At 46.9% G+C, this 26,729-nt stretch overlaps 1 protein-coding gene across 4 annotated transcripts in view; it reads right to left on the reverse strand.

Moving 5' to 3' along the window:
• The window catches only part of TSNAXIP1 (translin associated factor X interacting protein 1), a 94,304-nt gene that overhangs the window by 41,827 nt on the left and 25,748 nt on the right, over positions 1-26,729 (reverse strand). For 3 of the 4 annotated variants that reach the window (XM_019488976.2, XM_019488975.1, XM_059713632.1), the window contains exons 4-10: positions 26,133-26,256; positions 25,967-26,038; positions 21,641-21,734; positions 10,792-10,988; positions 10,213-10,348; positions 8,028-8,197; positions 3,619-3,778 (exon numbers count right to left, since the gene is read on the reverse strand). In XM_019488976.2, the coding sequence (XP_019344521.1) occupies positions 3,619-3,778; positions 8,028-8,197; positions 10,213-10,348; positions 10,792-10,988; positions 21,641-21,734; positions 25,967-26,038; positions 26,133-26,256 (953 nt within the window). The remainder of the gene's footprint in view (positions 1-3,618; positions 3,779-8,027; positions 8,198-10,212; positions 10,349-10,791; positions 10,989-21,640; positions 21,735-25,966; positions 26,039-26,132; positions 26,257-26,729) is intronic. The other variant, XM_019488977.1, reaches the window with a different exon arrangement.

Here is a 26,729-nt window from a genome sequence, read left to right on the forward strand (position 1 = left end):
AATACTCAGGATCTAAGCATTGGCACCTGATTAACTATGTCATCGTCTGTTCCCAGGATCACAAAGATGTCCACATCGTCCAAGTTATGTTAGGAGCTGATGATTGTTGGACTGGTCACTGACTCATTTGCTTAGTTATGTCACTCAAACTGGCTCCCAAATGATGGCTGCAGCAGAAGCAATGCTGATGGAAGATCAACATTGAAGGACTCAAGAACCCAAGCAAATGAGACTTCTTTCATCGGTGCCTCAATGAAAAGCTGATGAATTCTAATCAACAACAATGGGAGAATGTCAGCAGTGTGTGGGGTGTCCTCAAGGCCACCATCATCAGTGCCTGTAAAGAGGCACTTGGATTCTCTGCTGGGAAATATCAAGACTGGTTTGATGAGAATGACTGGGAGATCCAAGAGTTGATCAATCACAAGTACAAGGTCTTTTGTGCTTGGCAAAATGACACCATCTACAAGCAAAAGAAACTGAATCTCCAACAAGCCAAGGCAGAAGTTCAAAGGAGGACCTGCAATATGAAGAACAGATGGTGGGAAAACAAGGCTAAGGAGATTCAACATCTTGCTGACAGCCATGATACATGCAATTTCTTCAGTGCCACCAAAGCCATCTACAGTCCAAGTACTCAGGGACCAACCCCTTTGAGATCTAAGGATGGATAAGACCTGGTCAAAAAAACAGGTATTGATGGCTCCTTCCAACAGGAGCCATCAATACCTGTTGGAAGGAGCATTTTGAAGACCTCCTCAATCTAGACTCTGTTGTTGATGAGACTGTTCTCAAGTCCATCCACAAGACCCAGTCAGAGACAATCTTGGAATCCTTCCAACCTTGATGAGGTGAGAAAAGCCATCAAACAAATGAAGAATGACAAGGCATCTGAAGTGGATGGAATCCCCACGCAAATCTTCCAGTGGGGGGAAAGGAATTTGTATCACAGCTTCATGCCCTCATCTTAAGGAACCAGAATAATGAGGAAATCCCAGACAACCTCAGGGATGCCATAATTGTGACAATCTTCAAGAAAGGAGACAAGTCTAACTGTGGAAACTATAGAGGGATTGTCTTGCTGTCCACCACAGGAAAGATCATTGTGAGAACCCTCATGAACTGTCTCCTTCCACTTGCTGCAGAGCTCCTCCTGGCTTCTCAGTGTGGGTTTAGGGTATCAAGAGGCACAACTGACATGATATTCACAGCTTGCCAGCTGCAGAAGAAATGCTGGTAACAACATGAGCCTCTTTACATCGACTTCTTTGACCTCATGAAAGCTTTCAACTCTATCAGCCAAGAAATGTTGTGGAAGATTCTTCTGAAGTATGGATGGCCACCAAAATTAGTCACCATTCTCTACGTGCTCCATGACAGTATGTAAGTGGTGGTTCTCAGTAATGGATTTATCACAGATCCCTTTGAGGTTAAAATGGGAGTTTAATCAAGGCAGCATCATCATTCCAACACTTCTCAGTATTCTTTGCGATGATGCTACACTTGACCACCAACAGCTTTAGTTCCGGAGCGGAACTAAACTACCAGATGGATGGTAAGCTGTTTAACTTCAGCTGACTCGGAGCCAAAATCAAGACCACCCCAACCTCAGTCATTGCATTCCAAGTATGCTGATGATGCTGTAGTGCAGGGGTAGGAAATTATTTGGGCCCAAGGGCTACATAGGGAGTTGTGATGAGTTGCTGCAGGCTGGGTTAGCAACCTCCCTCCCCCTCCAAGCAACAATTCACCAAAAATCCCTATGGAGCTTTAGGCAGGTGGGGAGCAGTGTTCGGGAGGACAGGTATGATCCGCTCATGCTCTGCCAAGTGCATGCAGCTTTCAGTGGGGCTGTTCCTGGTGCAGCTACAGCTGGCCAGGTGGTGTTCTGCTCTCCTCGCCTCCAGTGGTGGCTCCTCCTCCCACTCCTGCCCCTACTGCACTGCTCTGGGCCGGTGGGATGGGGAGAAGTTTCAGCTGGACAGCACCCACTGGAGGCAAAGGGAGCAGAGCAGCACCAGGAACAGCCATGCTGGAAGCTGTATGTGCTAGTTGGGGCCCGGACCAGTGGATACGACCAGGAGTCTGGTGCAGGCTGCCTTGGCAGGAGCGTGTGAGGTATGACCCCATGTGGAGCGCTGCAGGGGCAGCCACAAGCCAGATCCAGTCCATTGGTGGGCTGTATGCAGCCTGTGAGCTGTATTTTGCCCACGCCTGCTATAGTGTGTGCTCACTTGGAAGCAGACCTTCAGGGAATCATCAATGTCTTTACTGTAGCATGCAAGAAAATGGGACTGATGTTTCACATTTGGAAGACTAAGGTCCTCCACCAACAAGCTCCTAATGAACAGTCCCCAGGTCCAGTAATCCATTCCATGGTGAGACTCTGGAGGATGATGAGTATTTTTCATACCTTGAAAGCCATCTCTTGCAGAAGTCTGACATTGACAAAAAAATCCAACATTGCCTCAAATGTACAAGTACAGACTTTGGACACCTGAAGAAATGGGTATTTGAAGATCGCAATATCAGATCTAAAACCAAGCTCATGGTTTATCAAGTAGTCGTGATCCCCATGTTGTTGTATGGAGATGAGACATGGACAATGTATAGGAGACATCTAAAGTTGTTGGAGAAGTACCATCAATGCTGCCTGCAGAAGGTCCTCTGAATTCAGTGGGAAGAGAGATGCACCAATGTTAGCATCCTCCTGCAAGCGAACACCATGAGTATCGAGGTGATGATCATCCAACATCAACTTCGCTGGGCCAGCCATGTAATTTGGATGTCCAACTCCAGACTCCCAAAGCAAGTTCTATTCTCCTAGCTCAGCCAAGGCATACACTCAAGAGGAGGACAGAGAAAGTGCTTCAGAGACATCCTCAAGGCCAACTTTAAAAAATGTAACACTGATGTCAGCTCACGGGAGACTATCACTCAGGACCACCCTAAATGGAGGAAGAGTCTGCTGCAAGGATCTCAGTACTTTGAAACTTCACAACAACAGGAGATGGAAAAGTGGGAGCAGAAGACAGCGTGTCACAGACAAGACCAAGAATTCAGTGCCATCCACCCCACGTGGAAATGTGTCCGAGCTGCAGGAGAGTCTGTTGATCCCAGATAGGCCTTATCAGCCATCTTTGAACCCACAGATAAGACTATCATCCTTGACTGTGGGAGATTGCCGAAGAAGATTCACAACCTACTCAATTTACAATGGGTTGTTGAACTAAGGATGAGCTCACTAGCAGTCCCACACAGCTGATGTGAAAAGTAGTGCCCTTTTGAAATAAAAGCCACAGAAAACATCTAGGGCACCTCAATGGCCTGCTGCAGATGTCTGCTGTGGCTCTGTGCACTTCCAGATGCCTCACAAACCTTCATCTGGAGAGGATATAAGGAACCTAACTTTATGAAGTATCCAGGTTCTACTCTATGAGCCCCCTGTGGGTGCCTAGACCCTGCACTAAAATGTACAAGATAAATGACAACCGAGACCCTCCACTTCTAAGTCCACCTCTTCACTCAAGGTCTGGAAGGAAAAATGGGGTGCCCAGAGGTTAACAAATCCAGCATCTCACAACACATTGAGATGGGACTCCTCAGAGAGCTTTGTACCTGCACACTTTGCCCAGTCAGGCCGGGGTGTTGAGCTGCGCAGAACTTGCTGGAGTTCATTGTAGAACCGGTTTCGCTCTTCTACAGTCTCTCCATGGACTTCCAGCAGAGTGTCATACTCCTTCTGCAGCTGATCAAAGTCCTTCTGCAGGGTCTCTGTCTAAACCATAATGGCAAGCAGAACAGAGAAAAACCTCAGCTCTCTCTTATTTAGTCACTTTGTTTTTCTCTGGACTAAAGTTTTATCCTGCAAAGAGCAGCTCAGATGAGCTATGAATAGTCTGCAGCCCTCTAAAGAAGGGGTCCATTGCTACTCCTCTTCAGAAAGGAGAGGCAGGACAAAGAGGCAGTGTGGCCTGCGTTCAGTCCTTCATGTGGCCACCTGAGACAAGCAGAAAATTGTATGCTGGGGTCTGTAATCTCTCAGGCTAGGGACAGACATTACACACAAACTGGTTTAAACCTGTAACAGAGCAGATGTTCTGTGCCCATAAACCACTTTGAAAGTGGCTGAAACTGGTTTGAGATAAACCTGGTTGAATGTAGTATCAGACTTAACTGATTTGGGACAAACCAATTTATGCAATGACTGTCCCAGATCCCTTGCTGGTTTAAGATAAATCAGATTCCCCCAGTATCCCAGCATGCTCTCTGAGCTGGGTAGGGCTCTCTGCTCCACAGCAGGGCTGGCCCTGCCCCTCTGCTCCCTGGCTGCAGCTCCGGCACAGACTGCAGGCTGCTTCCCCCTTCACCACTCCCGGGTGAACAGGAATTCCCCCCTCCCCTTCTGCCTTGATGAGAGCTGTCTGTGTATTAGCTAACAGACCACATGCTGGCTGCGGTCTGTGCTGAGTCAACAGGTAGACTCAACAGGCAGAATCAACAGGTAGCTGGTAAGGTCCCTCTCTTGTTTTCTTAATGAGGTGATAAACACTGAGTCAGGGGTGATTAAACATTGTTATTGATTCCCTGCTGGTCTAAACAAAGCATCCTGCTGGGGCCTGGCCATGCTGCCCCTCAGCTCAGTACTGTAGAAGGGAAGGGAGGGCTGCTCTAGTGTCCCGCGCACACCGCCTTTCCTCCCCCACCCCACTGGCTTCTAGCCTGAGCCACTGAAGGCATGTGCCTACATGTCTGGGATGTCTTTGCAGCTATAAAGTGATTTAACCTAGCCAGGTTAGACTAACCTGTAAAGATTGAATCAATTCAGGCTCAGGCTTTTTGAATGTCTGTTCCTAGCCTCAAGGGTTTGCGCTGATTCTAAAAGGCAGAATTGTTCATTTTTAAAGATGAACTGCAATAAATTAGGATGTTTTTTACCTACTTTATTTTTATTCTATTGACTGTTTCTAGGAAAAAAATGTTGTTTGATGCCCACTTTTTCCTTTTTAAGTAAAGAACACAGAACAAATATAGAGAATTCCCACTCTAAATATCCCATTTTGTTGCCAGACTTTTCAAAGGACTGGTGCATTTTTGGGATGATGGTATTACAAGAGACAAAACCCCAAAGCCTTGGCAGGGAGGGAAAAAAGTTTTGTTTTAAACTTAATATTTGCTGCCATCTGTAACTCAGACCCCTAATAGCCTCTCAGAGGGTGTGTCTACCATATTAATACACTTGAATAAACACCAGTGCTTCTCACACCAGAGTTTACATGTTCATCTTAGTTCTTTGTTTCACTCAGAGAAGAAGAGGTTAATTTTCAGAGGATCCTCCATTCTCTCCTTTCTGTCCAGCACCTAGGACCCAATGCACAACCCAAAATGACACTCTGAAGGAACCAGTGGGACTGCACTTATGTCTCTTTGGTTGTTTGTTCTCATCCCACCCCCACAGCTAAAGTATCTGAACACCTTCTAGTTGTGCACTAAGTGCTGTGACTCCTGTCTGTTTTATGTGGTTTGTTCTCCCCCTCCCTTGGGGGTGGACTGTGTGACCTCTGGAACACTAAGGGCTTGGGAGCAAAGCCAAGATTAAGTCTTGGACTTCGCTGGTTGTCACCCATCATTCCTGTACTGTCCTGTAGGACAGACACCATTGCTCCTGCATGGGTGTGCTCCCACCCAGGTGCTTAAAATGTGCTCAAGAAAGAAGAGACAAGTATAGCAAAGGCTACATTAGTCATTGCCACCATACAGGAAAATATCTCTAATCAGATTTCTAACATATTAACAGCTTGGTGACCCTTGAGCTGCAGCAGGCTAGAGACTGTCTGCTAGCAATGGGACAGACAGCTGCATAGCCAGGCAGGCACAGAAAATTGCCAGATGAGTGATCATTTCAGTTACATACAAACACAAGAGAGGAAAGTATCACTTGGGTCACTGCAGCTAAGCTGTAACAGGATCGCTTCCCCATTACTGAAGACAGGGGAAGTAGAAAGCTGTGAGCAGGCCCCAAGGCACTACAAAGATTGCTGGGAATAAAGAAAGATGGGACCATTCACTCTGGCACAGGTGCGCAGGAGGCAATCAGGCTTCAGAGCTCAGAGGCTGCAAGGTGGGGTTAATGTGCATAATGGCATAGAGGTTAGTCAGATGACCATAGAGGGTGGGTCTGGGGTCTTGTATAGGGCCAGTTTCCCTAGGGGGACCTCAGTCTGATCCTTGCCAGCCATGGGAAGGAGCTCACCACAGCAAGACTGGCAGACACTGCCCTGTAGTTCAGGGATTTGAGTTGCATATTTGTGTCTATTATTGTACCACCTGAAGATCAGGTTGTGTCTATGGGGATGGGAGGAGGCCGCTGAGCAGCTGGAGCCTAGATACTGAAAAAGGGTGGGCCTGGAGCCCAGCAGGCCTCAAAGGGAGAGGACCTGAGCCCATGGACCTGATAGAGAGGGCCCAGGGCTCCACTAAGATAGGGTTGGAGGATCAGAACAGACTAGTGGCCCAATAATAAGTGGTGTGGAGCAGGCACCTAACTCCAGCTTTCTCTGAAGGCAGCCTCCAAGTGTGTGTGTGTGTGTGTGTGCGTTAAAAATGTAAAAAATAAAACTAAGATCAGGCACTGGCAGGCAAATTGGGAGGTTGGTGCTAGAGCTGAAATAGGAGTGCAGCCCAGTGTGATCACTAAGGGGTGCCGTGGACAAGCCTGGAGGCCTAACAGCCCCTGCAATCACAGGCAACCATGGAATACATTAAACAACACGGGGTTAGTGAGCTATACTGTGACATGCAGTTGCCTGCTTCATCCATTCATTCAGTATTGTGGAGAGCTCTGTGGAAGTCTTTTTGTCTCGGTGGGTGCATCTACATGCGAAACTAGTCAGACACCATAAACTCTGGCACAGTTCATGCCAGAGTTTATTGCTCCCAGGTGCAGTATTTACACTTGTGACCAAGACCACAGCACATTTAGCCCAGGTGGCACAGCCCTGGCTGGCAGGGGGCCCCAGGGGATCAGCCTGCCAACTCGGGGCTGCTCCGACCCAGCTCAACATGCTGTGAGGGGCTGGCTGGGGCATGAGGGTGCTACAGTGCAGGTTAACAGGCAGGCAGCCCCTGTACTAGAGCACCTTCATGCCCCAGCCAGCCCTGTCACCACCAACAAGTGCATTGCAGTGCAGTAAATAGCTGTCATAGGATAGTATTTGTCTCGGGCAGTACTAACCTATGACAGAGCTAATTAGTTTACTCCGGCCTAATAGCTTTGCAGGAAGATGCTTTACTGCAGAGCTAATTAGGCAATTCTGCACTAAGTGTCTCCTACAGCTGCCCCCAGTAAGTAGCTGAAAGAGAGCAAGGAGGTACTGTAGTTTGAACACAGGGTTACACTGTGCAACCTTTATCCTAGAAAAAAAACACACTTAAGTTTGTACAGTACCCTACTTGACCTTGGCCAAAAGGCAATCAAAGCCAGCAGTGGGTGAATCCTCTCAGGTTCTGCTCTATATTTGTTCTATGGCAAGCACATTTACCTAAGAGCAAGGGCTATCGGGGACCTTCTGGATCATCGAGTCCAGCTCCCTGCTATCACAGTTGTGTAACCCTTCCAGAAACATACCTAACATCATTTTAAAAGTGATTGGGGTTCTGCCACCCTCTAATCCCACTGGAGGCTTTTACAGAATCAGACAGTTTTATCAGACCTTCTTCTTCTAACTTCCAGTCAAATCCCCATAGCCAATTTGTGGAGATGAATTACATGCATTAAAATACTGCTATGTTTAAGATACAAACTATCAACAGGGCTAACAGGTGGAAGCTTCTTTGTTACCAATTCTCTTAATTTATGCACACCTACCTATTGTCAGAGACACTATCAAGTCCCAGATGCACTGTGGGATCAACTGGAATTGGAGAGATTACCCTCTAACTTTGTTTTGTTTCTGCCTCAGCCTGAACACTGGGAGTTGGTATTTGCACAGTATGGTTTGAAAACTAGGGCATAGCCTCATGATTACCTGTTGACACAAGTCAGAATATTTTTTCTCCTGTGATTCAAAATCTCTCCGAGGTACAACATCTCCATAGTCTGCTTTCATGGTGTTCAGCTCCACCTGGGCTTTCGTGAGGTCCCGCCGAGCTATCTTTAATGCCAGCGTTAACTTCACTATGTCTTCACTCTTTATATCTTTAAACAACAATTGGTAACACTGTCAGGCAAAAGGTCAGAAGTGCAAACTTGCACTTGCAACTTTTGGAGGGTGGTATTCCCCATCAGTCTCTTAGAGTATCATTAACACGGTCAGACACTCTGAATGGCTGAGCTCCCCACCTCCACAACTTCAAGACAGTGCAGCCTTTCCAGCTCTCATAATTTCTTTGGGAGTCACAATTGCAGTCACACAATTTTCACTGTAGCCAGTGTTACAAGCTAGTGTATCCCTCTGCTTGGTTGACTGTCCCACTTACCTGTCTTTTTGGGAAGAGCAACCAACCAGGGCAGCTGCAGGAAAGGGCCAGAGCCTTTCCCCTCCTCTTCAGAAGATAGGAGGTTTTGTGCAGGGAGGAGAGAAAAGAGGAACCCATACTGTATGCACAGAAAGGGATTGGGAGGACAGAGCAAAAAGAGCTTGGCAGGTCGAGATGGCTTCCTTCCCCCCCACCTTGCTAAGAACAACAGGTCTTTCTGCTCTCTCCTCCCTCCCCACTCTGGATCTCTACACCTGACTTGGGGAGGAGGAGAGGCAGGTAAAGAGCCCTAAGAGCTGCAGGAGTAAGGTGGGAAGAAGGCAGAACTGCTGCAGAACATGTTCAATTACTGGACTGGGGGAGGGACAGCTGGAGGAGTGGGGACAAAACATTAACAAAGAAGGTGGTTTGTGTGGGGTGAAGTGATGAGCGCTGCACGTTCAGGCAGCCAGAAGAGCTCCCGGGGCAGGGAGCTGGCACCACCAGCATCACCTTGCTCAATGCCTTCCAGAGAGCTGGCAGCAAGATTGTCACATGAATGGTGGGGGTGGGGGATGGGCAGGAGAAGTCCCAAACTTTTTTTAAGTTTCATGATTTGGGGGCTCTAACTGATGACTTCTGAACTGCTGGGGTTAGCCCTGTTGCAGGTCTGGGCATTAATTCCCTTCTGTAGTATCATGCAACTCATAAGATTGATCTAACATCTCTCCCTGTTCCCATTTCAAGAGAGCCTCTATTCAGTTCTTTCTCCTCAGCCCTTGTCCATGTGATGTGTTCTGCTGGTTACGGAGTAATGATCTCGAAAGGCAGATCTCTTATGAGGAATCAGAACTCCTGCCTCATTGTACAAGGGCTGTACAAGCATATATGATGATCTGACCCAAAGGATCTTATACCACAATAACAAAGATTGCACAGGGGTTGGGAGTAGGAGGGTTACATACTGATATACACAGCACCTAAGTCATACAATTCTTCAACTGAGCATTATAAATAATTGAATGGAGGTTGGCATTTATTTCCTCTTTATATTTTTTAAACTGTGTGAATGTATATATCTAACAATATTCTTCCCCTTGATAGTGTATATCACCTGTCACCTTCAATTTTAAGTGCATATCTGTCTGTGCAGGAAGTATCTATGTATTTACTTGCCTAGTGCTCAAGTCCTCACTGGCACCCCTGCCTGTTGTTCTAATGCCAAGATTTAATAAATTATAGTTCCAGGCAGGCAAGGAGCCTTTATTGTGTTTAGAGTATGATCCTTTGAAGGCCTATACCTCTACCCTCTTTCTCTCCCATATTCCAAGCCATAGGTTGGATCTTAGATTAGTGACAGGGGACAAATCAGGAACAAGGATGTCTGAAAATTCAAATCCCCTTAGAGGGAGCTCATGGGGACACTATGGCTGCTGGTGTCCAATATCTAGCAGATCAGCAGGTGTAGTAATGCAGGAGCCATTTTACTCAGTGTTGCCATTGCTGGCAGGCAATGTTGCTGTCACAAACTCGAATCAGTTTTGTAAATGCAAGTGCTAAAGACCCTTGAACTCCAGGTTGGTCCATTCTGAGGGTTTGATCCCGCAGGCTGCCAAGTGCCTGACTCGGCTACCTGCTATTGAGTCAAGAGACATTAAGGACACTCAGCACTTTGAAGGGTCTGGCCCCAGTTCACCTACTGCACAAAGAGGAGGAGTGCTCTGTGTTTGGGTCTTACAGGGGTTCCTTCTGTACCTTGTGTTTGGTGGAGTGTCATCTCCAACTGTTGACTGCGCATTTCGTTCAGGTCTGCTAGAAGCAACTTGCGGGCATCACACTCATTACGGTAGTGCAGATACTCCTCAGCCACATTCTTCTGCAGCTTATTCACCTGAAGGAGACAGAAGGCTGCACTGATCTCAGAAACCAAGGACCTCCCAGGACCAGCGTGGCAGCATGATTGGTATAAATAGTTTCTCAGAACTCGCAGGTGACAACCTAAATAACTCATTCATGGCTTTGTCACTGCTGGTCTAATGCCCTCTGTCACAGTTGCAATTAAATGCAGTGGCAAAAGGGACACATATACATAGCTCAGAAGTTCTGACAGTACAGCACAACTGAACACATGATATATAGGGAATATAATATTTGTTAGGAATGATGGGGACCTAGAATCATTGTCAGACTGAGTTCTCCATCATACCACCACATTTTCAAGTAAAGTAAATGGAGAAGTGTCCAATGCCTTCTGTTGGAGCAGGGCCAAGATGTATGTCTCTATACAGCATAGATGGTCTGGGAAATGTCTGGCTGATCATAGACCCAGTTTACCTGAGCCTGAAGGGAAGCTTTCTCTTCTTTCATTTTATCAATGAGCTTTAATAGATACAGTTTCTCTTTCATCAATGTCTTTATTTTAGCATTTTCCTCTTTCTTGAGTGCTGAAATCTTCTGAGTGCATTTATCTGACACAGTTGCAAACATAGATTTCAGGGGCTCCAGGGCACGGATCTTCTCTCTCTGGACATCTAAAGACAGTAAAACATGGGCTTTCATCAGTAAGCACCAAAACCACCTTTTTCTCAGCAGCATTATGGATTTGGGAAAATAATCAATCAAAGAATTATTCTCTAAGATGAATTCTAGACAGCAGGCTTTTGACTCTATCTGCTATGGTGAGTGGCTGAGGTATGGATTTCTTTGGAATTTGATCTTTGGGACTGTATTCTGTTTTAATTACTGGGTACACATACAAACTCCATGTGGACAGCAACTGCTATTTATATGGGGTACCAGGCTAAATGCAAGAACTACTCTGGCTTTTTTGTTCACTCTGAATTTTCATAAGAGGCAGCCAGCCCCATTATGGTCTGCATTATCTCACAGGGTGACCAGCTATCACCATTTCAGGACTGTAGACCTAGAGTCAGCTGGTAGCTGACCCTCCTGTTGCGAAGTGGCAGTCTTCATAACACCCCCTCCACCCTCTTTTCCTAGTGGAGGTATCTACATCTGGAAACATGCCCCTGAAACATTCCTGATAGTCCTACTGATCAAAAGCTCCCTTCCTTTTCAGGTACACTTCTCCTTCTCCTCAGATCTTCCCTTTGGTTTCTCTATAAGATTGTCCCTCATGACACAAGACACCTCACCACCCTGCTCTCTGGATCATTAGGTGGAGCACATAAGTGCTCTTCTTGTTTCCTCTTCTATAATTTGGATGCTTCACCCTGAACAGAATCTCACCTTTGGCTGAAATATATTTAAGTAAAACCCATCATGGTGAGGATAATGATTACACCTGACTTGGTTTCCAACATGCCAGCTACAAATATAGAAGTAGGTGCCAGAGCATTTATTTGATTTTCCTTTCTCTCCTAGGGAGGCCTACTTCTGTGAACAGATGTAACATTGCCAAGAGGAAAAGAACTTGCTCAGTGACAGAGTGCAGTGAGCTCTAGAGAATGCCAAGCAAGGGTTCTTCCTTGGTAACTACCACAGCTACCAAGTATCCACTTCTCTCTTGAGAATGAGAGAGAAGGTCTTAATACCCTGACTTGCTCTTTTTCTCCTCCCAAACAATAATTTGTTCTTGGTATTGATGCACAAACACTATAGGACAGCAGTAGGCAACCTTTTCCAGCTGTAGGCCTACCTTGGGTCTGATGCAGGTAGGTAGGTAGGTGCTAGGACTGCCCCCTCCTCCCCAAGCTGGCACTCCTCCCTCACAGGGAGAGCATCCATGTCTGAAATCCCTCACTGGCAAATGCCACCAAAATCCCATGTCTGCAGGCTGGATCCAATGGCTCTGCAGGCTGTATAAGGCCCACAGGTCATAGGCTGCCAACCCCTGTGACAGGAAGTTACACGTTTTATAACTTGAAATACATGGAATGGCAAATGAGTAGGAGACACATTTTTCATTGCACTTGACTAGACAGCTTCCCCCAGTGGTAGCAAGGGGGAGAATACTAGTGTAGACCAGCCACCCAGGGTTTTGCTACTGTGTGATTTACTCTGCTCATTGGCAGGCTAGGGAATGTTCTGTTAACGGCTAACCCCTACATTTCTCCTCCGGCAAGTCTATACTACCACTCTCACAATCACTGCTATAAGCAGAGCTGTGCCATTGTTACTGTAGAAGAACATATAGGATATCCCAAGTCTACCCATCATCAGATCCAGCTATATTAACACAAATACAGGCAGTCCTCGGACTTAAGACACGATTGGTTCCTGAAAACCGTGTCTTAAGTCAAAATGTTGTAATGCAGAACCAATTTTCTCATAAGAAACAATGTTATAAATGGGGGATTGGTTCCTGAAGCAAGGCCCAATACCCTATTTTCACCAGAAATACCCCAGAATCTTGTACTTGATCAATTATAGATGAGTAATATCTACATTAATGTATTCATATTGTAAATAGCAATCAAATTGATGGAAGGACTTCTTTGAGGTGACTTTGCTGGACTTTTTGAAAGGCTCTTGGCTGGACTTTTTGAAGGGTTCTTGGCTAGAGTCTTCTCAGGAGTCTTGGCTGCAGGTTTTTCATAGATTTCATAGACATTAGTGCTGGAAGGGACCTCGGAAGATCATTGAGTCCAGCCCCCTGCCCAAAGGGCAGGAAGTCAGCTGGGGTCATAGCAAGATAAGCATCCAATTTACTCTTGAAAGTGTTCAATGTAGGTGCTTGAACCACCTCCGATGGCAGGCTATTCCAGACCTTGGGGGTTCAGACAGTAAAGAAATTCTTCTTTATGTCCAGCCTGAAACGGTCTTGCAGTAGCTGATAACCGTTCGACCTTGTCATCCCTTGGGGTGCTCTGGTGAGCAAATGTTCTCCCAGATACTGATGGTCACCCCTGATAAACTTATAGGTGGCCATCAGATCACCCCTGACCCTGTGCTTTTCCAGGCTAAACAGCCCCATATCTCTCAGCCTGTCATCGTAGGGCCTGCTTCCCTGACCTCTGATCATGTGCGTGGGTCTTCTCTGGACTCTTTCAAGCTTCTCCACATCCTTTTTGAATTGTGGGGCCCAAAACTGGACACAGTACTCCAGCTGCAGCCTCACCAAGGACGAATACAAGGGGAGAATGATGTCCTGGGATTTGCTTGAGAAGCATCTATGGATGCAAGCCAGCGTTTTGGTCGCTTTACTAGCTGCAGCATTGCATTGAATGTTCATGTTCATCTTGTGGTCAATGATGACCCCCATGTCTTTCTTCTGTAGTACTAGCCAGCATAGCACTGCCAAGCCTATAAGGGTGCTGCAGGTTTTTCCTCCCAAGGTGGAGAAACTTGCGTTTTTCAGTGTTAAACACCATCAGGTTCTCATCTGCCCATTAGCTGAGCCTGTCCAGGTCAGCCTGGATTGCCCTCCTGTCTTCTGGTGTGGATGCCTTGCCCCAAAGTTTGGTGTCATCAGCGAACTTGGCCAGTCCGCTTCTGACTCCAATGTCCACATCATTAATGAAGATGTTGAACAGTATGGGTCCAAGGACAGAGCCTTGGGGGACCCCACTGGTCACAAGGCACCATGACGATTAACTTCTGTCAATTACCACCCTCTGGGTCTGACCACAGAGCCAGTTTCCCAGCCAGGGGATCGTGGTGGACCCAAGGCGACAATTGGCCAGTTTCACCAAGAGGTGATCATGGGATACCAGATCAAAGGCTTTTTTTAAGTCAGGATATATGACATCAATCTCTTCTCCCTTGTCCAGGAGATAGGTCACCTGGTCATAAAAGGAAATGAGATTGGTCAAGCAAGACCTACCCGCTACAAACCCGTGCTGGCTATCTCTCAGGATGTTGGCATCGGCCAGTCCATTAAGGATGGCCTCTTTAATAAACTCTTCTAAAATCTTCCCCGGGATAGTAGTCAGGCTGATGGGCCTGTAGTTTGTCAGATCCACTTTCCTCCCTTTCCTGAAGATAGGCACAACATTGGCCTTCTTCCAGTCTTCGGGCACTTCACCAGAGCGCCAGGAGTTCTCAAAGATCTGTGCCAGAGGCTGGGCTATGATGCTTGCCAGCTCCTTGAGTACCCTGGGGTGTAGATTGTCAGGGCCAGCTGACTTGAAGGTATCCAGCCTCTCAAGGTGTTCCTTTACGAGGTCCACATTGATGGAGGGCAGGGGATCTCCCTCACCTGGACCTCCCTGTCCCGTAGCAGGCATGGGCGTCCCATGGGTCTGATGAAAGACCAACGCAAACTACCCATTTAATAGGTTGGCTTTTTCCTGGGCGTCAGTTGTCAGTTGTCCCATCTGGTTCAGCAGGGGTCCAATGTTGCCCTTGCTTTTCCTCCGGCTCCCCATATATCTGAAAAAGGACTTTTTATTGTCCTTGATGCTCAAAGCTAGTTGGAGTTCAGTTGCAGCCTTGACTTTCCTGGTTTGCTCCCTGCAGGCCCAGACCAGTGCAGAATATTCCTTCTTGGAGGTGAATCCCATCCTTTGGTAGGCCTTTCTTTTTATCTTCAGGAGGTCTGCTAGTTCCCTGGAGAGTCAGGGACTGCTGTGCCCTCTTGCTGCCTTTCCTCTGAGATGGAATAGAATTAGCTTGTGCATTGAGGATCACTTCCTTGAGGAGCAACCACTCTTCCTGGACTCCCCTCCCCCTGGGGTTGTGGTCCCTTAGGGCCTCACTGACAAGCCTCCTGAGCTTGTCAAAGTCATTTTTCCTGAAGTCAAGGACTTCATTGTTGCTGACTGACTTGCCAGCTTTACAGCGGATGGTGAAGGTGATCAGCTCATGGTCTCTGTCACCCAGCTTCCCTTCGATCACTAGGTCGCCGATTGGGTTATCCCCAGTAGCCCATACCAGGTTGAGCAGCGCTTTACCTCTCGTTGGCCCGTAGACTTCTTGAGTCAGGTAGAGGTCATCCACACATGACAGGAAGCTTTGTGACAGCTCGGATTTTGCTGAGCGATCCTCCCACGAGATGTCTGGGTAGTTGAAGTCTCCCATGACAACCATGGTCCTGGAGCATGCGGCCTCAGCCAGTTCCTGGGCGAACTCGTGGTCAAGCTCTTGACTTCGGGTGGGAGGTCTGTAGTAGACTCCCTCCATTGTGTCTCCTGTGCTGTGTTCCCCACAGATTTTAACCCAGAGGGTCTCCAGTCGTCCACCCTGGTGGTCAACATCAGCTTGCAGGGACACATAGCTTTCTTTAACATAGAGAGCTACACCCCGCCCCTTTTATCTACTCGATCTCTCCTGTACAAGGTATCGCCATATATACCTGTGGTCCAGTCATAGGTGGAGTCCCACCAGATCTCCAGTCATGGGTGGAGTCCCAGCAGATCTCCGAATAAGCAGAGTTCCTCCTGCTTATTCCCCAAGCTCCTGGTGTTTGTGTACAGGCAGGCAAGTGTCCCCTTGGGGGCTCTTGCCTTGCCCACAGATTGTACCAGGACTGGGGCAGGGGTGGGCTCCCTTAAGTGCCTTAGCCTGCTGGCTTTGCAAGGGTTGCTCAGTGGGCCAGCAGTGGTGGTAGTCCCCCCCCCACCCCCCAGCGGGCTTAGTTTAAAGCCCGGTGGAGCAGGTCAGCCAGCCCCAGGGGAGAGAGGTGGAGGCCGTCTCTTCCCAGCAGCTTGCTGCCTCTCTCACCAAAGAGCAGGCTGTGGTCATGGAAGCCAAAGCCTTCCTGATGATACCAGCACCGCAGTCTTTGGTTGACTATCTGGATCCTCCTCTCCCTCCTCAGTCCATATCCCGAGACTGGGAGGATTGAAGAAAATACCACCTGTGCTCCCAAATCCATGTAGCGCCTCATGACCCAGCTGGGAGTGCTCCAAGCCATGTCATTGGTGCCCATATGAATAAGGAGCATGGGATAGTGGTCTGTGGGCTGGAGGAGCTTAGGAATCTTTTCCGCAATGTCTCAGATGCAGGCCCCCAGGAAGCAGCAGACTTCCCGGGCTAAGGGGTTGGAGCGGCAGATTACCCCCTCAGTCCTCCTCAGGATGGAGTCTCCCATGACAAACACTTTGTGTTTTGTCTTGGGGAGAGCAGGGGCAGTAGCTACAGTTGAGCCTGTGTTGCCTGCAGGAGCTGGCAGCTTAGCAGGCTCTGCTGGGGCTGCAAGAGGTTTGTACCTGTTGCAAAGCTCCAGCGGGGCAGGGACCTTGGTGAGGCGGGCCTTGGGGCCCTTGGCCACCTTGGTTCAACCCCCTGGCTGGACAGAATGGGAGGTCTCCAAGTCCTCCCTTGTCCTGGAAGGTGACCATGATCTGCCCTCCACCTCCAGAGGGAGAAGGGCCTGGCAGTAGGCATCTATCTCCTGCTCACCATCCTTGATGGCACGCAGTCTCTGGACTGTCTCCTGGAGCTCCTCCAGCTGGTGTGCCAGAGACCCCAAAAGGCAGCAGATCTCACAAGGGGAGGTGGCCATGCTCCTGGACCCCAGAGCCTGAAAAAGTGCCAGGCAACCCCCGTAGCTGAGAGCCAGGGGCTCTGTGTGCGTGGAGCCCAGAATCATGGGCTCTGTCTGGGTGGAGGCCTCTGAGGCGCCAGAGGGGGAGACCGCAGACTCCAAGGGGACCCTTGGAGTGCGGTGCATGCCCATCCACGTGGTGCTGCTGGTAGGCCAGCTACGGCTGGGACTGCCTTCCCTAGGGTGTACTGGCAGGGCCTCAGGCCCTCTCACTCATCCTCCTGAGCAAACTCCCGCAACAATTCGCGCGCCGGGCCCAGAAGTGCACCTGTTTGTGTAGCCGGATTGCGAGGTTCGGGTCATGCAGCTCCCTGGGGGGCTGGGCGAAGTAGGAGCTGGAGCAGGGTGAGGCCCTCCTCAGCTCCACTCAGCTGCCCTGCAGCTGGGCTATGTCCCTCCCACCATGGACTCTGCTTAACACCAGCAGTGCTGGGGGTCAGCGGGATGCTCTGCCATTGCTGGGGGGGCCTTGAGGTGCGGGGGCACGACAGACTTGCACCCATGCATCTCATGCCACTCCCGGGGCCAAACTGAGGGTTTCTTTCCCGGGTGGCGGGCCCTTTTTCTGGAGTTTTGTCTGCTTTCTTAAAGAAAGTGTCCAAGGAAGTTTGGACAGATGTTCTCCAGGGAGATGAGTGATGCAGTGAACTTGTTCGCTGGCATGGCGTTGCATTGGATCAAGTGTTGTAAAGTTGAAACCGACATCAGAAAGTTGAAACAGGTTGTCAATTTTTAAATGTTGTGTGAAATGTTGTAATTCGAAACGTTGTAAATTGAAGACTGCCTGTAACTAATTGTTGAGGAGAAGGGAAATATCCTGTGCCTGTGTTAAACTGAGAATCAGACAAACTCCTGATAACAGTAAATTAGATATATAGCAAGGAGGTTCCCAACTGGCACCCTGGGCCATGGCATTATGGGGCATGCAATGCTTTAGTCAAATAAAACAAATTAAAATTACTGGAAATCATAAAGCTGTATTTCTGGCTTAAAAAATATCTCTATAAACAGGGAACTTATTAGGTGATGGCACCTGCCTCTTCTAACCTTCATTAGTTTCAGTTAATTCTGATATATAGAAAAGTAATTTGTCCCAGAGGAAAAAAGAATGGCATCTCACCTGGGAAAGTGTTATCCTTACTTTCACTGCAAAGTTAACTTGATTTCTAACTTGAGTTTCCCCCTGGCTAGAGTCCTGCTCACCCACAAAACCCCTTAATTTGATCTTGCTGGGGCTTTTTACTGAAATTAGAAGACATTCATGGTAACACTCCATTGAACACAACATGTGAGTTTCTGAGTCTGTGGGGTGAATGTAGCCAATGTGCTGCTAGAGTACCATTCGACCTTTGATTCCTTCTTACACTTCCTTCCATGTGCCAAGAAAGGAAGACAGGCTCTCCCACATTTTACTGGGCAAGAATTCATAGAGGGTGCATCTATGGTGATGTAGCATCCATGGGCAAAAACCATGATGCTATCGCTACATCACCGTAGCAACGTGCTCCCTCAGTATAGTGCATTGCTACAGCGACAGAGGCTAAAAATAATCATGCGCCACTGACACGGCACAGCACAGGCTGCTACTGCGCTATCATTTACTACTTCCAAAAGGAAGTAGTAAATGATGGTGCAGTAGACACTCCCAGAGTCTCAGTTTATTGCAGCACTAACAACCTTGGGAGAGGCCCCCAGGACTCTTAATGCCAGTGCATGCCTACAAATGCCAGCAAGATTAACACAACTGGAATATTACTTCATAGTGTGATGGTTCTCATTCAATTTACGCTAATCTGAGAAACATAATTCATGTGTAGATAACTCAAGTTAACTCTGAAGTGAAGACATGTCCTGTTACAGAGCCAATCAGGCATTAATGTTGCCAGTACCATTAAATGTTTCTCTGAGTTAGGCACTATCTGTGGCAATCCTCTGTCCTCCACAGCTTTATTTTCTGACTTGCGCTTGAGATCTTCACATTCACAAGGATTTTTTCCTTTAAAAGCAGTTGTTTTTTGAGAAGCAAAGGTCCAACTACCAGTTGCACAAGCCTAGCCTGCTCTAGTTACTCACAAGAACTAAGTGTGAAGAAGACGTAGGGCATGTCTACATGTGCCTATTTATATGTAGCACATGCACCTGGGATCACAACCTGTTGAGCTGAGGCAGAGCAGCCTTGGCTGGCAGAGGGCCCTGGGGGTGAGCCTGCCAGCCTGGGGCTGCTCCCCTTGGTTCAATATGCTGTGGAGGGGCTGGCTGGGGCAGAAGGATGCTTCAGTGTGGGGTTAGCTGGCAGGCGGCCCCCACCCTGAAGCATCCTTGTACACCTGCCAGCTCCTTCAGCATCTACGTATGCACTGCTGTGGAGTTTTTTTATAAGTACTATTTTGCTGCAGAGTAAATTAGTTTACTCCAGCCTAATAGAGGTACATGTGTAAACACCAAGACATTTACTGTGCAGCTTACTAGTCTATTTAGTAAATGTCTCACATAGACATATACATACAGTAGCAAGATAAGCACCAACTGGCTCTTGTCTTAGAACGTGGCATTCAGAGTAGAAATACATTGCCATGTTGGAGGCTCAGATTCAGTTTCAATAAGAGTTGAAGAATTATAGAAATATGTTCATCCCTTAGAGGGGGAAGGCATCTCATTTTGCTCAGCCCATCCCACTCATCATCCAATTAAAGGGTGATTTGAACTTGCTGAATTTACCATATTTATTCACATAGAACCCAATTTTAGAGGACTGATTTTAGGGGACATTGTGTATATGCTATGTCTTAAGTTGGGAAGCTAATTTTTCGTCACTGAAATAGAAGCACAGAGACGTGATCTAATAGCTGTCAAAATGATTGCCACTTCTCTCTGCCCCAGCAAACAGACAGGGCAAAGTTCAGTGTTAACCACTGCATAGCCTCTACTGGCTCAGCACTATAGCTTGTGCCTGAAGCAGCAATTTGAACTAGCTCAGGCCAAATGAGCTACTGCATGTAGTCTGTAATATCCTGATAATGTTTGTGGTGTTGAAATAACACTGCTATTTATAGGAATTTTATACATTTACAGCAACAAACAAAACAAAAACAGTCTTGCTACTATCCTTGCAAAAGATCGAGGCCTAGCCTTGTTGCTATCCAGCCACACCAAGAAGATTTTGCTGTTTTACCCAGCCTGCCTCCTGGAATGCCCACACTTCCTAGACACTGAGTTTCCAGGAGGAGTTATTCTATTTCACATGTCAACCATGACTCTGGAAAAATCTATTTTGCTATATTTTGCCTTCCAAATTTAAGGTGTGGGTCTTATTACTGGTTTTGTATGTGATAAAATATGGTAATTATTTCTGTGAGCACATCAAATGCAGAGCTATTCAACTGAGTTACTCTGACAGCTCTATCAGATGCAACTCATTAGATCCACTTCAGAAGCTAGGACTGCATAGTCTCCTGCGGCAAGAGACTGTTGAGAGAAGGTATAATATCCAGGCTCAGTGGTTAAAAGGATGGTGGCTGCCACAGGAGGCCTTATAGATAAGGTGCTGATTTTAATAGGCACAAATGGGTTAGTCCTCACTATACAGAGAGATGGGAGGATGCCCACCCTAAATAAACATATAACAAAATCCCTGCTCCGCTCCTTTTTTTTTCTGAAAGCTTCTAAGTCCATTTGTTACCATGGCAGCTAGATTCTCCAGTAGTGCCAATGTATTCCAGTTGGTTACCAAAAATAGTTATATAATAAAAAACTCATTGTTATTGGGTCTCTACAGACTCTAAGGGGACTCACAGAGCAATGTCAGACAAGTAATTTATATGCAAGAGCATTGCATGTAAACATCTAAGGATGAGTCACTACAAAAAGTAGCATGGTATGGGCCACATTATGTGGAAACCACCAAACCCATGAAACTCAGTGGAAGTCCAGGCAGACAAGTGCCAAGGAAATGAGGCTGTCACACTACTTGATTCTGACAGTGATTTAAACTAATGTGTAAAAACTGACTTTGTTGATGCTGGATATGAGCACACTCACAACTGTTGTTATAGATATGCTAATATCATGCAGAGTACTGTTGCCCAAAGAAAGATATTTGTCTACAACAAGGGGACTGTTACTAGCTAGTTAAGGGAATGGGACAGAGAATATCTCATCTCTAAGGACACTGCACCAATGGAGGATGAATACTGTGCCCACCTGACCGCTGTTACAGTGCCCAGTGTGAGGTAAGGTGTTGGTTACAGTCCATCTATAGTTGTTTATAAAGTGTGTGTTACAGTGGCACTGTAGCATCTGAATGCAAAATTCAGTGAAATAGCTGCTTGGGAGCAGGCAATTCAAGGCTTGCCCTATCCTGCCCTGCCTTGCCCTGCAGTAATCCAGGCCCCAAGTTCCCATACAATTGCATCCCGGTAATTAAAAATGGCGGCAGCTTCCATGATAAAAGTGGTCCCTCCAGGGCAATTTTGAGACACAGCTTGTGCATGGATTGCATATGTTCTTGAGATAAAGACAACTCCAGGCTATCCATCAACAAGGTATATTCCACAAATTAGCTAGACACATTTTCCATTTGCAAGAGGTAGCAAAAAAAGCCAAATTTTTAAATTTTGACACCGAGAGTGTTCTCAGCTGTTAATCCTGTCAATGTCCAATATGGCTCATCAGCTGTGTAAAGCCACATATTTGGGATGGCTGTTACTACTAGCAAAACAGAATCCAGTATCTTACCCAGAGTAATTTCATACTCGTTCTTTATCGCAGACAGCAAAGGTTTGTAGGTTTTGAAGGCTTCTATGAAGAACTCAAAGATCTCTCTGTAAGGCTAACAGAAGAAAAAGAGAGAGAGGGAATACAATCAAGGAAGTTAATTTTCTTTATCTAGAATTCAGGGCTGGCTGTCCAGGCCTGTACAAGTGCTGTCTTAATGAATGTTTGGATTGTCATGTAGTTGCCTATATACTTAAAATTCAGTAAAATAGGTACTATTTTCGTATATGCATATTAGATCCCAAAGTATCTTAACAAAAATAACTGTAAAGATTCATCACTGATATGCAACCATACCCCTCTGCTTCCCACCTTGGATGGAATGTGATAGGAAGGCATGGGACCAAGGGCAACATACAGTCTTGGCAGCTAAATTATTTGCAGAATAATGGCTAACCTTTTTCCCAAAGCTGTGATCAAGCAGGTTTGAATCTTACATTTAAAGATAACTACAGAATGTTTATTTTCAGTATCTCTAAGCAGAAGTCCCAAATGCAAATAGTTTTAATATCCATGGAAGTCCTGGAATCAGAATTTCCTAGTGACACTAAATTCCAGAAGAAATGCTAAACCAGACCTTGCTGTAATCTAACATTATCTATAGCTTTTACTTTGTTTAACATATACATTTACTAGCTAATGTAAACCAAAGCAGCCTACAGCGATGATAAGTAACTGTAAAAGGAACATATGTCTACAGGTGTAACTGAAACAAACTGCTCATATTTGTTCATTTCACTGTAACTAAAAACTGTTTATAGACAATGCCCCTGAGATTCACTACAGATCCCTGGGTGTGCCTCCAGATTAAATATTTGTGAATGAAGGACTGCATTGTTGTGTCCCCTCTTGGTGTGTTTTTCTATTTACAGCGGTGGTGGCCAACTGGCAGAACACATGCCGTAAGTGGCACAGGCAGCCAGAGTGAGTCCCTATGTGACAAAAGGAGCCTACTAGTAGCCAGTCACCATACCGGCTGCCCCTCTGTCTAAGGCAGTCTGCCCTGTTTTGTCTGCCATGACTTGTTGGAATAAACCTGATGTAATAAGTGGGAGGCTACCCCTTTAATGCCCTGATACCAAGGGGTTTATACATGGCTCCAACCTTCCCTTACCATGTCCCATACCTTGCAGATGGCATCCATATTGCACAGTGCCTCACACCGACCCATGCTGTAGGGTGTTACTTGGGACTCTCATTCTCCCCTGGAGCTCACCATCACTATTCTGCCACACTGTGTATTAAGTTACTCACTATAACTCCCCTGGCCCCTTACTGGCTGCCATCAGCTTTTGGCTCTGCTTGTCCCAGGTAGCCTTAGACAAGCACTGCATGCCCTCTCACTGAGGCCCAGCTCTGCCTCTGGCCTACCTTCTCCTCCACCCCCTCATTGGGGCAACAATTTACTTTCCTCACTGGAGTCCATTCACTCGACCACTTTAGTGCAGCCCTTCAGGTTGCCCCTTGCCACCCTACTCTGCACCCAGCACTGCGGAGCCTTCAGGCCTCCCTCGCAGCCCTACTCTGTGCAGCCCATTCTCTTCCTCTGCCCCCTCACTGAGGCCAACACTCTGTCCCAATGCTGGGGCCTTGGGGTCTTACACCCCTGAGCTCAGGTGCCTCTTCCTAGGCATGCCTGGTCCCACTGCTTTCAGGGTCTTACACCCCATGGGCTCAGGTGCCTCTCTCTATGTATGCATGGCTCCACTGCCTGTTCTTCTTGCCATAAGCTGTGGGGGCTGGGGTTATAGGTGCCCCTACCCACCTTTCACTGGGGAGGCAACTGGCCTGGCATTTCTAGGGAACTACCCCATCATAGGCAGTCCCACCAGGCCATCCTTCTCCAGCAGGGTACAGTTTTCGGTTACACACAGGACCAGGAGCTTCCTACCATCCCCATAGCTCCTGCTCTTACCTGCAAGATATTCCTGAGCAGCTGCTCAGCTGGGTAGCGTCTTTCCGGCTGCCAGCAGCAGACTGCTCCCTCAGCCCTGAGGGCCTGCATCTAAAATGGAGGCTGCTCAGCCCCCTCCTCCAATCCCAGGGCCTTCCTGCAGTTATGTGACTGCCTTATTACCCTGACATGCACTTGCCGGCTGCCCTGATGTCTGCTCTGGCCCTTAAAGTGCCAGACACCAAAGATGCTCTGTCATGAATGACTGGTGCCTCCTGAGACTGGGGGGGCACCATGGCAGTGAGCAGGGGCTGCCCGCAGACATCACATTGGTGTTGGCGGCAGGGGTGGGGGTGGTGAATGGCAAGCAGGGACCACCCACAGATGCTGCTAACCATGGCAAGGGGGGAGGGGGTGCGAGTAGTGACCAACTGCACAAGCCGGTAGTGGCTTATCTCGGGGCAGGGTGGGGGGACACATGCCCCCTGTGCTCCCACTATGTGTTGCCTATGTGCTTTGTCACACCCCAGTACTGAGTTAAAGGGGGTGCTGATGACAGGAATCATGGCAGCACTCAGAGAGGGGCAGGGGATCAAAGCAGCAGTAGAGGAACGGTAGGTGTCACAGGCTGGTGGTAGCTCAATGGTTTGCCCCCCGAGGGTGTCCCAGTGGTGACAGAATTTGGTGGCACCAAATGATTTAAACAATACATTTTGGCCACCACTGATTTAAACAATAAATTCCATAAGGCAGGTCCTGTCTCCCACTCTGTATATGGACAATAACCAGCTCAGTAGGATCAGACTTGGCTGGCAACAGCTTTGTAGTCTTACTGGTTGCAGGATGCATCTCTATAGTGACAGTTGGTAAGTGTTTAATTTAAGACAGATGGGGACATCTTCATGAGTGAATATATTTATGAAATCTCTCTTTTGTCCATTTTCTTCCCTGACCATTCCACCATAACCATTTTCCTTTATCATCACCATTCACCTGTTCTGTTTTGCACAAAGGAGTTCAAGATTCATTGGTGGAGAAAGAAGAAGGGAACATGACTGCAGCCTAATGGTTAGGGCAATCACCTGGGAGGGAAGACATGAGTCCTTGTCCATGCTCCGAGGACTGTGGCTGTGCTTCATCAAATGAGTGTTTAATATAACATACAAAAATATCTTTGAATTAGGGACCACAATTTATGTCACCTTCTCCCAGGTAAATACTTTAACTACAGAGTCATGCTCATTATCTTCCTGCTCTTAGTCACAATGAATCTTTTATTTTTTTATGCAACGTGAAGGGTGGAAATGCATTCATAAAATATCCTATGGTTATGGCACTTTCTAGGAGGCCGGCACTATTGATTTGAAAACCATAGTATGAAGACAGATACCTGAACCTAGATCTCTCGCATCCTGGCCAAGCATTCTAACCACAAGACATTGTATAAAATTAGGGGGCCACCACCTCCTTCATCAGTATATTTCAATGAAAGTGGTGGCTACTATCTTGAACTCCTTTGTGTAGAACAGAACAGGTGTATGGTGATGATAAAGCAAAATGGCTGCGGTGGGATGGTTGTGGAAGAAAATGGACAAAAGAAGAGAGAGATTTCATATATATATATATATATATATATATATATATTCACTCATGAAGATGTACCCATCTGTCTTAAATGAAACACTTACCAGGACTGGGCTTCTCAGGGCAGACAGGCATTGAGACTATGGGATGCCTAGTTTGAGGAGTTTCTCTATCTGGATAAGAGCAAGGTGCCCCCAGGCATGAACAAAGCAGACATCTAAGCACCCAGATAATTTTACCAGTGAGATTTCAGATGCATATGGATTTAGGTGTCTGCAAGGTTATTAAGTGTTTTGAGGCTCACAGTCTTGGACATAAGTACCTAAATTCCACCTAAATCTAAGGGCACCTATACATGAGTGCGGAGGCTGCTCCGACACACTGGAATTCTAGTGCGTCGGAGCAGACTCGATTAATTAAGTTTGCTGGAGCATGGCAATTCCTGTGCTCCAGCAGCCTCCTGTGTCTTGTGTATCAGTGTCCCTGCACTTAAAAATGGTGGTGGGGGCAACTGAACTAAAGCTTGTTGAATGAGTTCAAGCAACCCTGCAGCCATTAGGCATGGGGACACTGATACATGAGACTCAGCGGCGCTTTAATTAAAGTGGCTGTCGAAACTGTTCTAATTAAAGCACCCCACCCCCAACCCCTGGAGCACATGTAAAAGTGCCCTAAGTGCCTAAGTCCTTTTGTAGATCTTTACCCTGGGGTTTTGAAATGTGAAGGGTTAAATGAGATGGTAAGTGAAGGTTTATATGAGATATACAAGCAGATGCACTGATTTCTATGCAGTCCTTCCTTCAAACTACCATGCAAAGTTTGTTCTCTTCCAATAAGGGCCAAAGATGTCTTCTTTTTCCATGCACTTTTCCTTTAGGAACCTAAAAGTGTCCAGATAAAAAAAAAAAATCCATCTTGTTCTATATTGTTGTTTCGAGTCCCCAGTACCCCCTTTCAAGCAGCTCACTATCAGACCTGAAGCTTCAGCTCCTGGGCATTATCTTTGGTGAGGTCCAGAGCCTGCACTTCTTCTCTTAAATAGGATTCCATTTGCTCCAGGTATCGTGGTTTTGCAATTGTCAGGGAAGCCTGTTCACTGCTGCAGAAAGACATAAAATGACAACCAAAATTCTAATACATCTATGAATTTACAACCAATGAGCTTTAGTATCTGGGTTCTTTTCCCATCCCTTACCACTGCTTTACAGTGGATTGTTTTACCACAGTTGTACAGCTCTCCAAAAAGCAAGAGAAAAATCTCGATGTTCCAACTTTCTCAAAGAAAGAGTGAGTAGATTAGAATGCTATCTAAATACCCTTCATCTAACAGCTCAGATTCAGTAAAGCTGTACTTGATGTGAAGGTAGCATTACAGAAGGGGTCAGGTAGTTCCCTAGTAAATATATGTGATAACAAATATTGGGGTCAAACTGTATTTTTGTCTGGTGGGAGTACAGCACATATTGAAGGAGGGGGTAGGTTTTCTTCCATGAGATTTTCTGTATTCCCACCTATGCCAAAAACTGTGGTAGGCATTTTAGTCCTCATTAAGGTAGGAGAAAAAAAATATTG

The sequence above is a fragment of the Alligator mississippiensis genome, chromosome 10 (genome assembly GCF_030867095.1).
Source record: "Alligator mississippiensis isolate rAllMis1 chromosome 10, rAllMis1, whole genome shotgun sequence".
Classification (NCBI taxonomy): domain Eukaryota; kingdom Metazoa; phylum Chordata; order Crocodylia; family Alligatoridae; genus Alligator; species Alligator mississippiensis.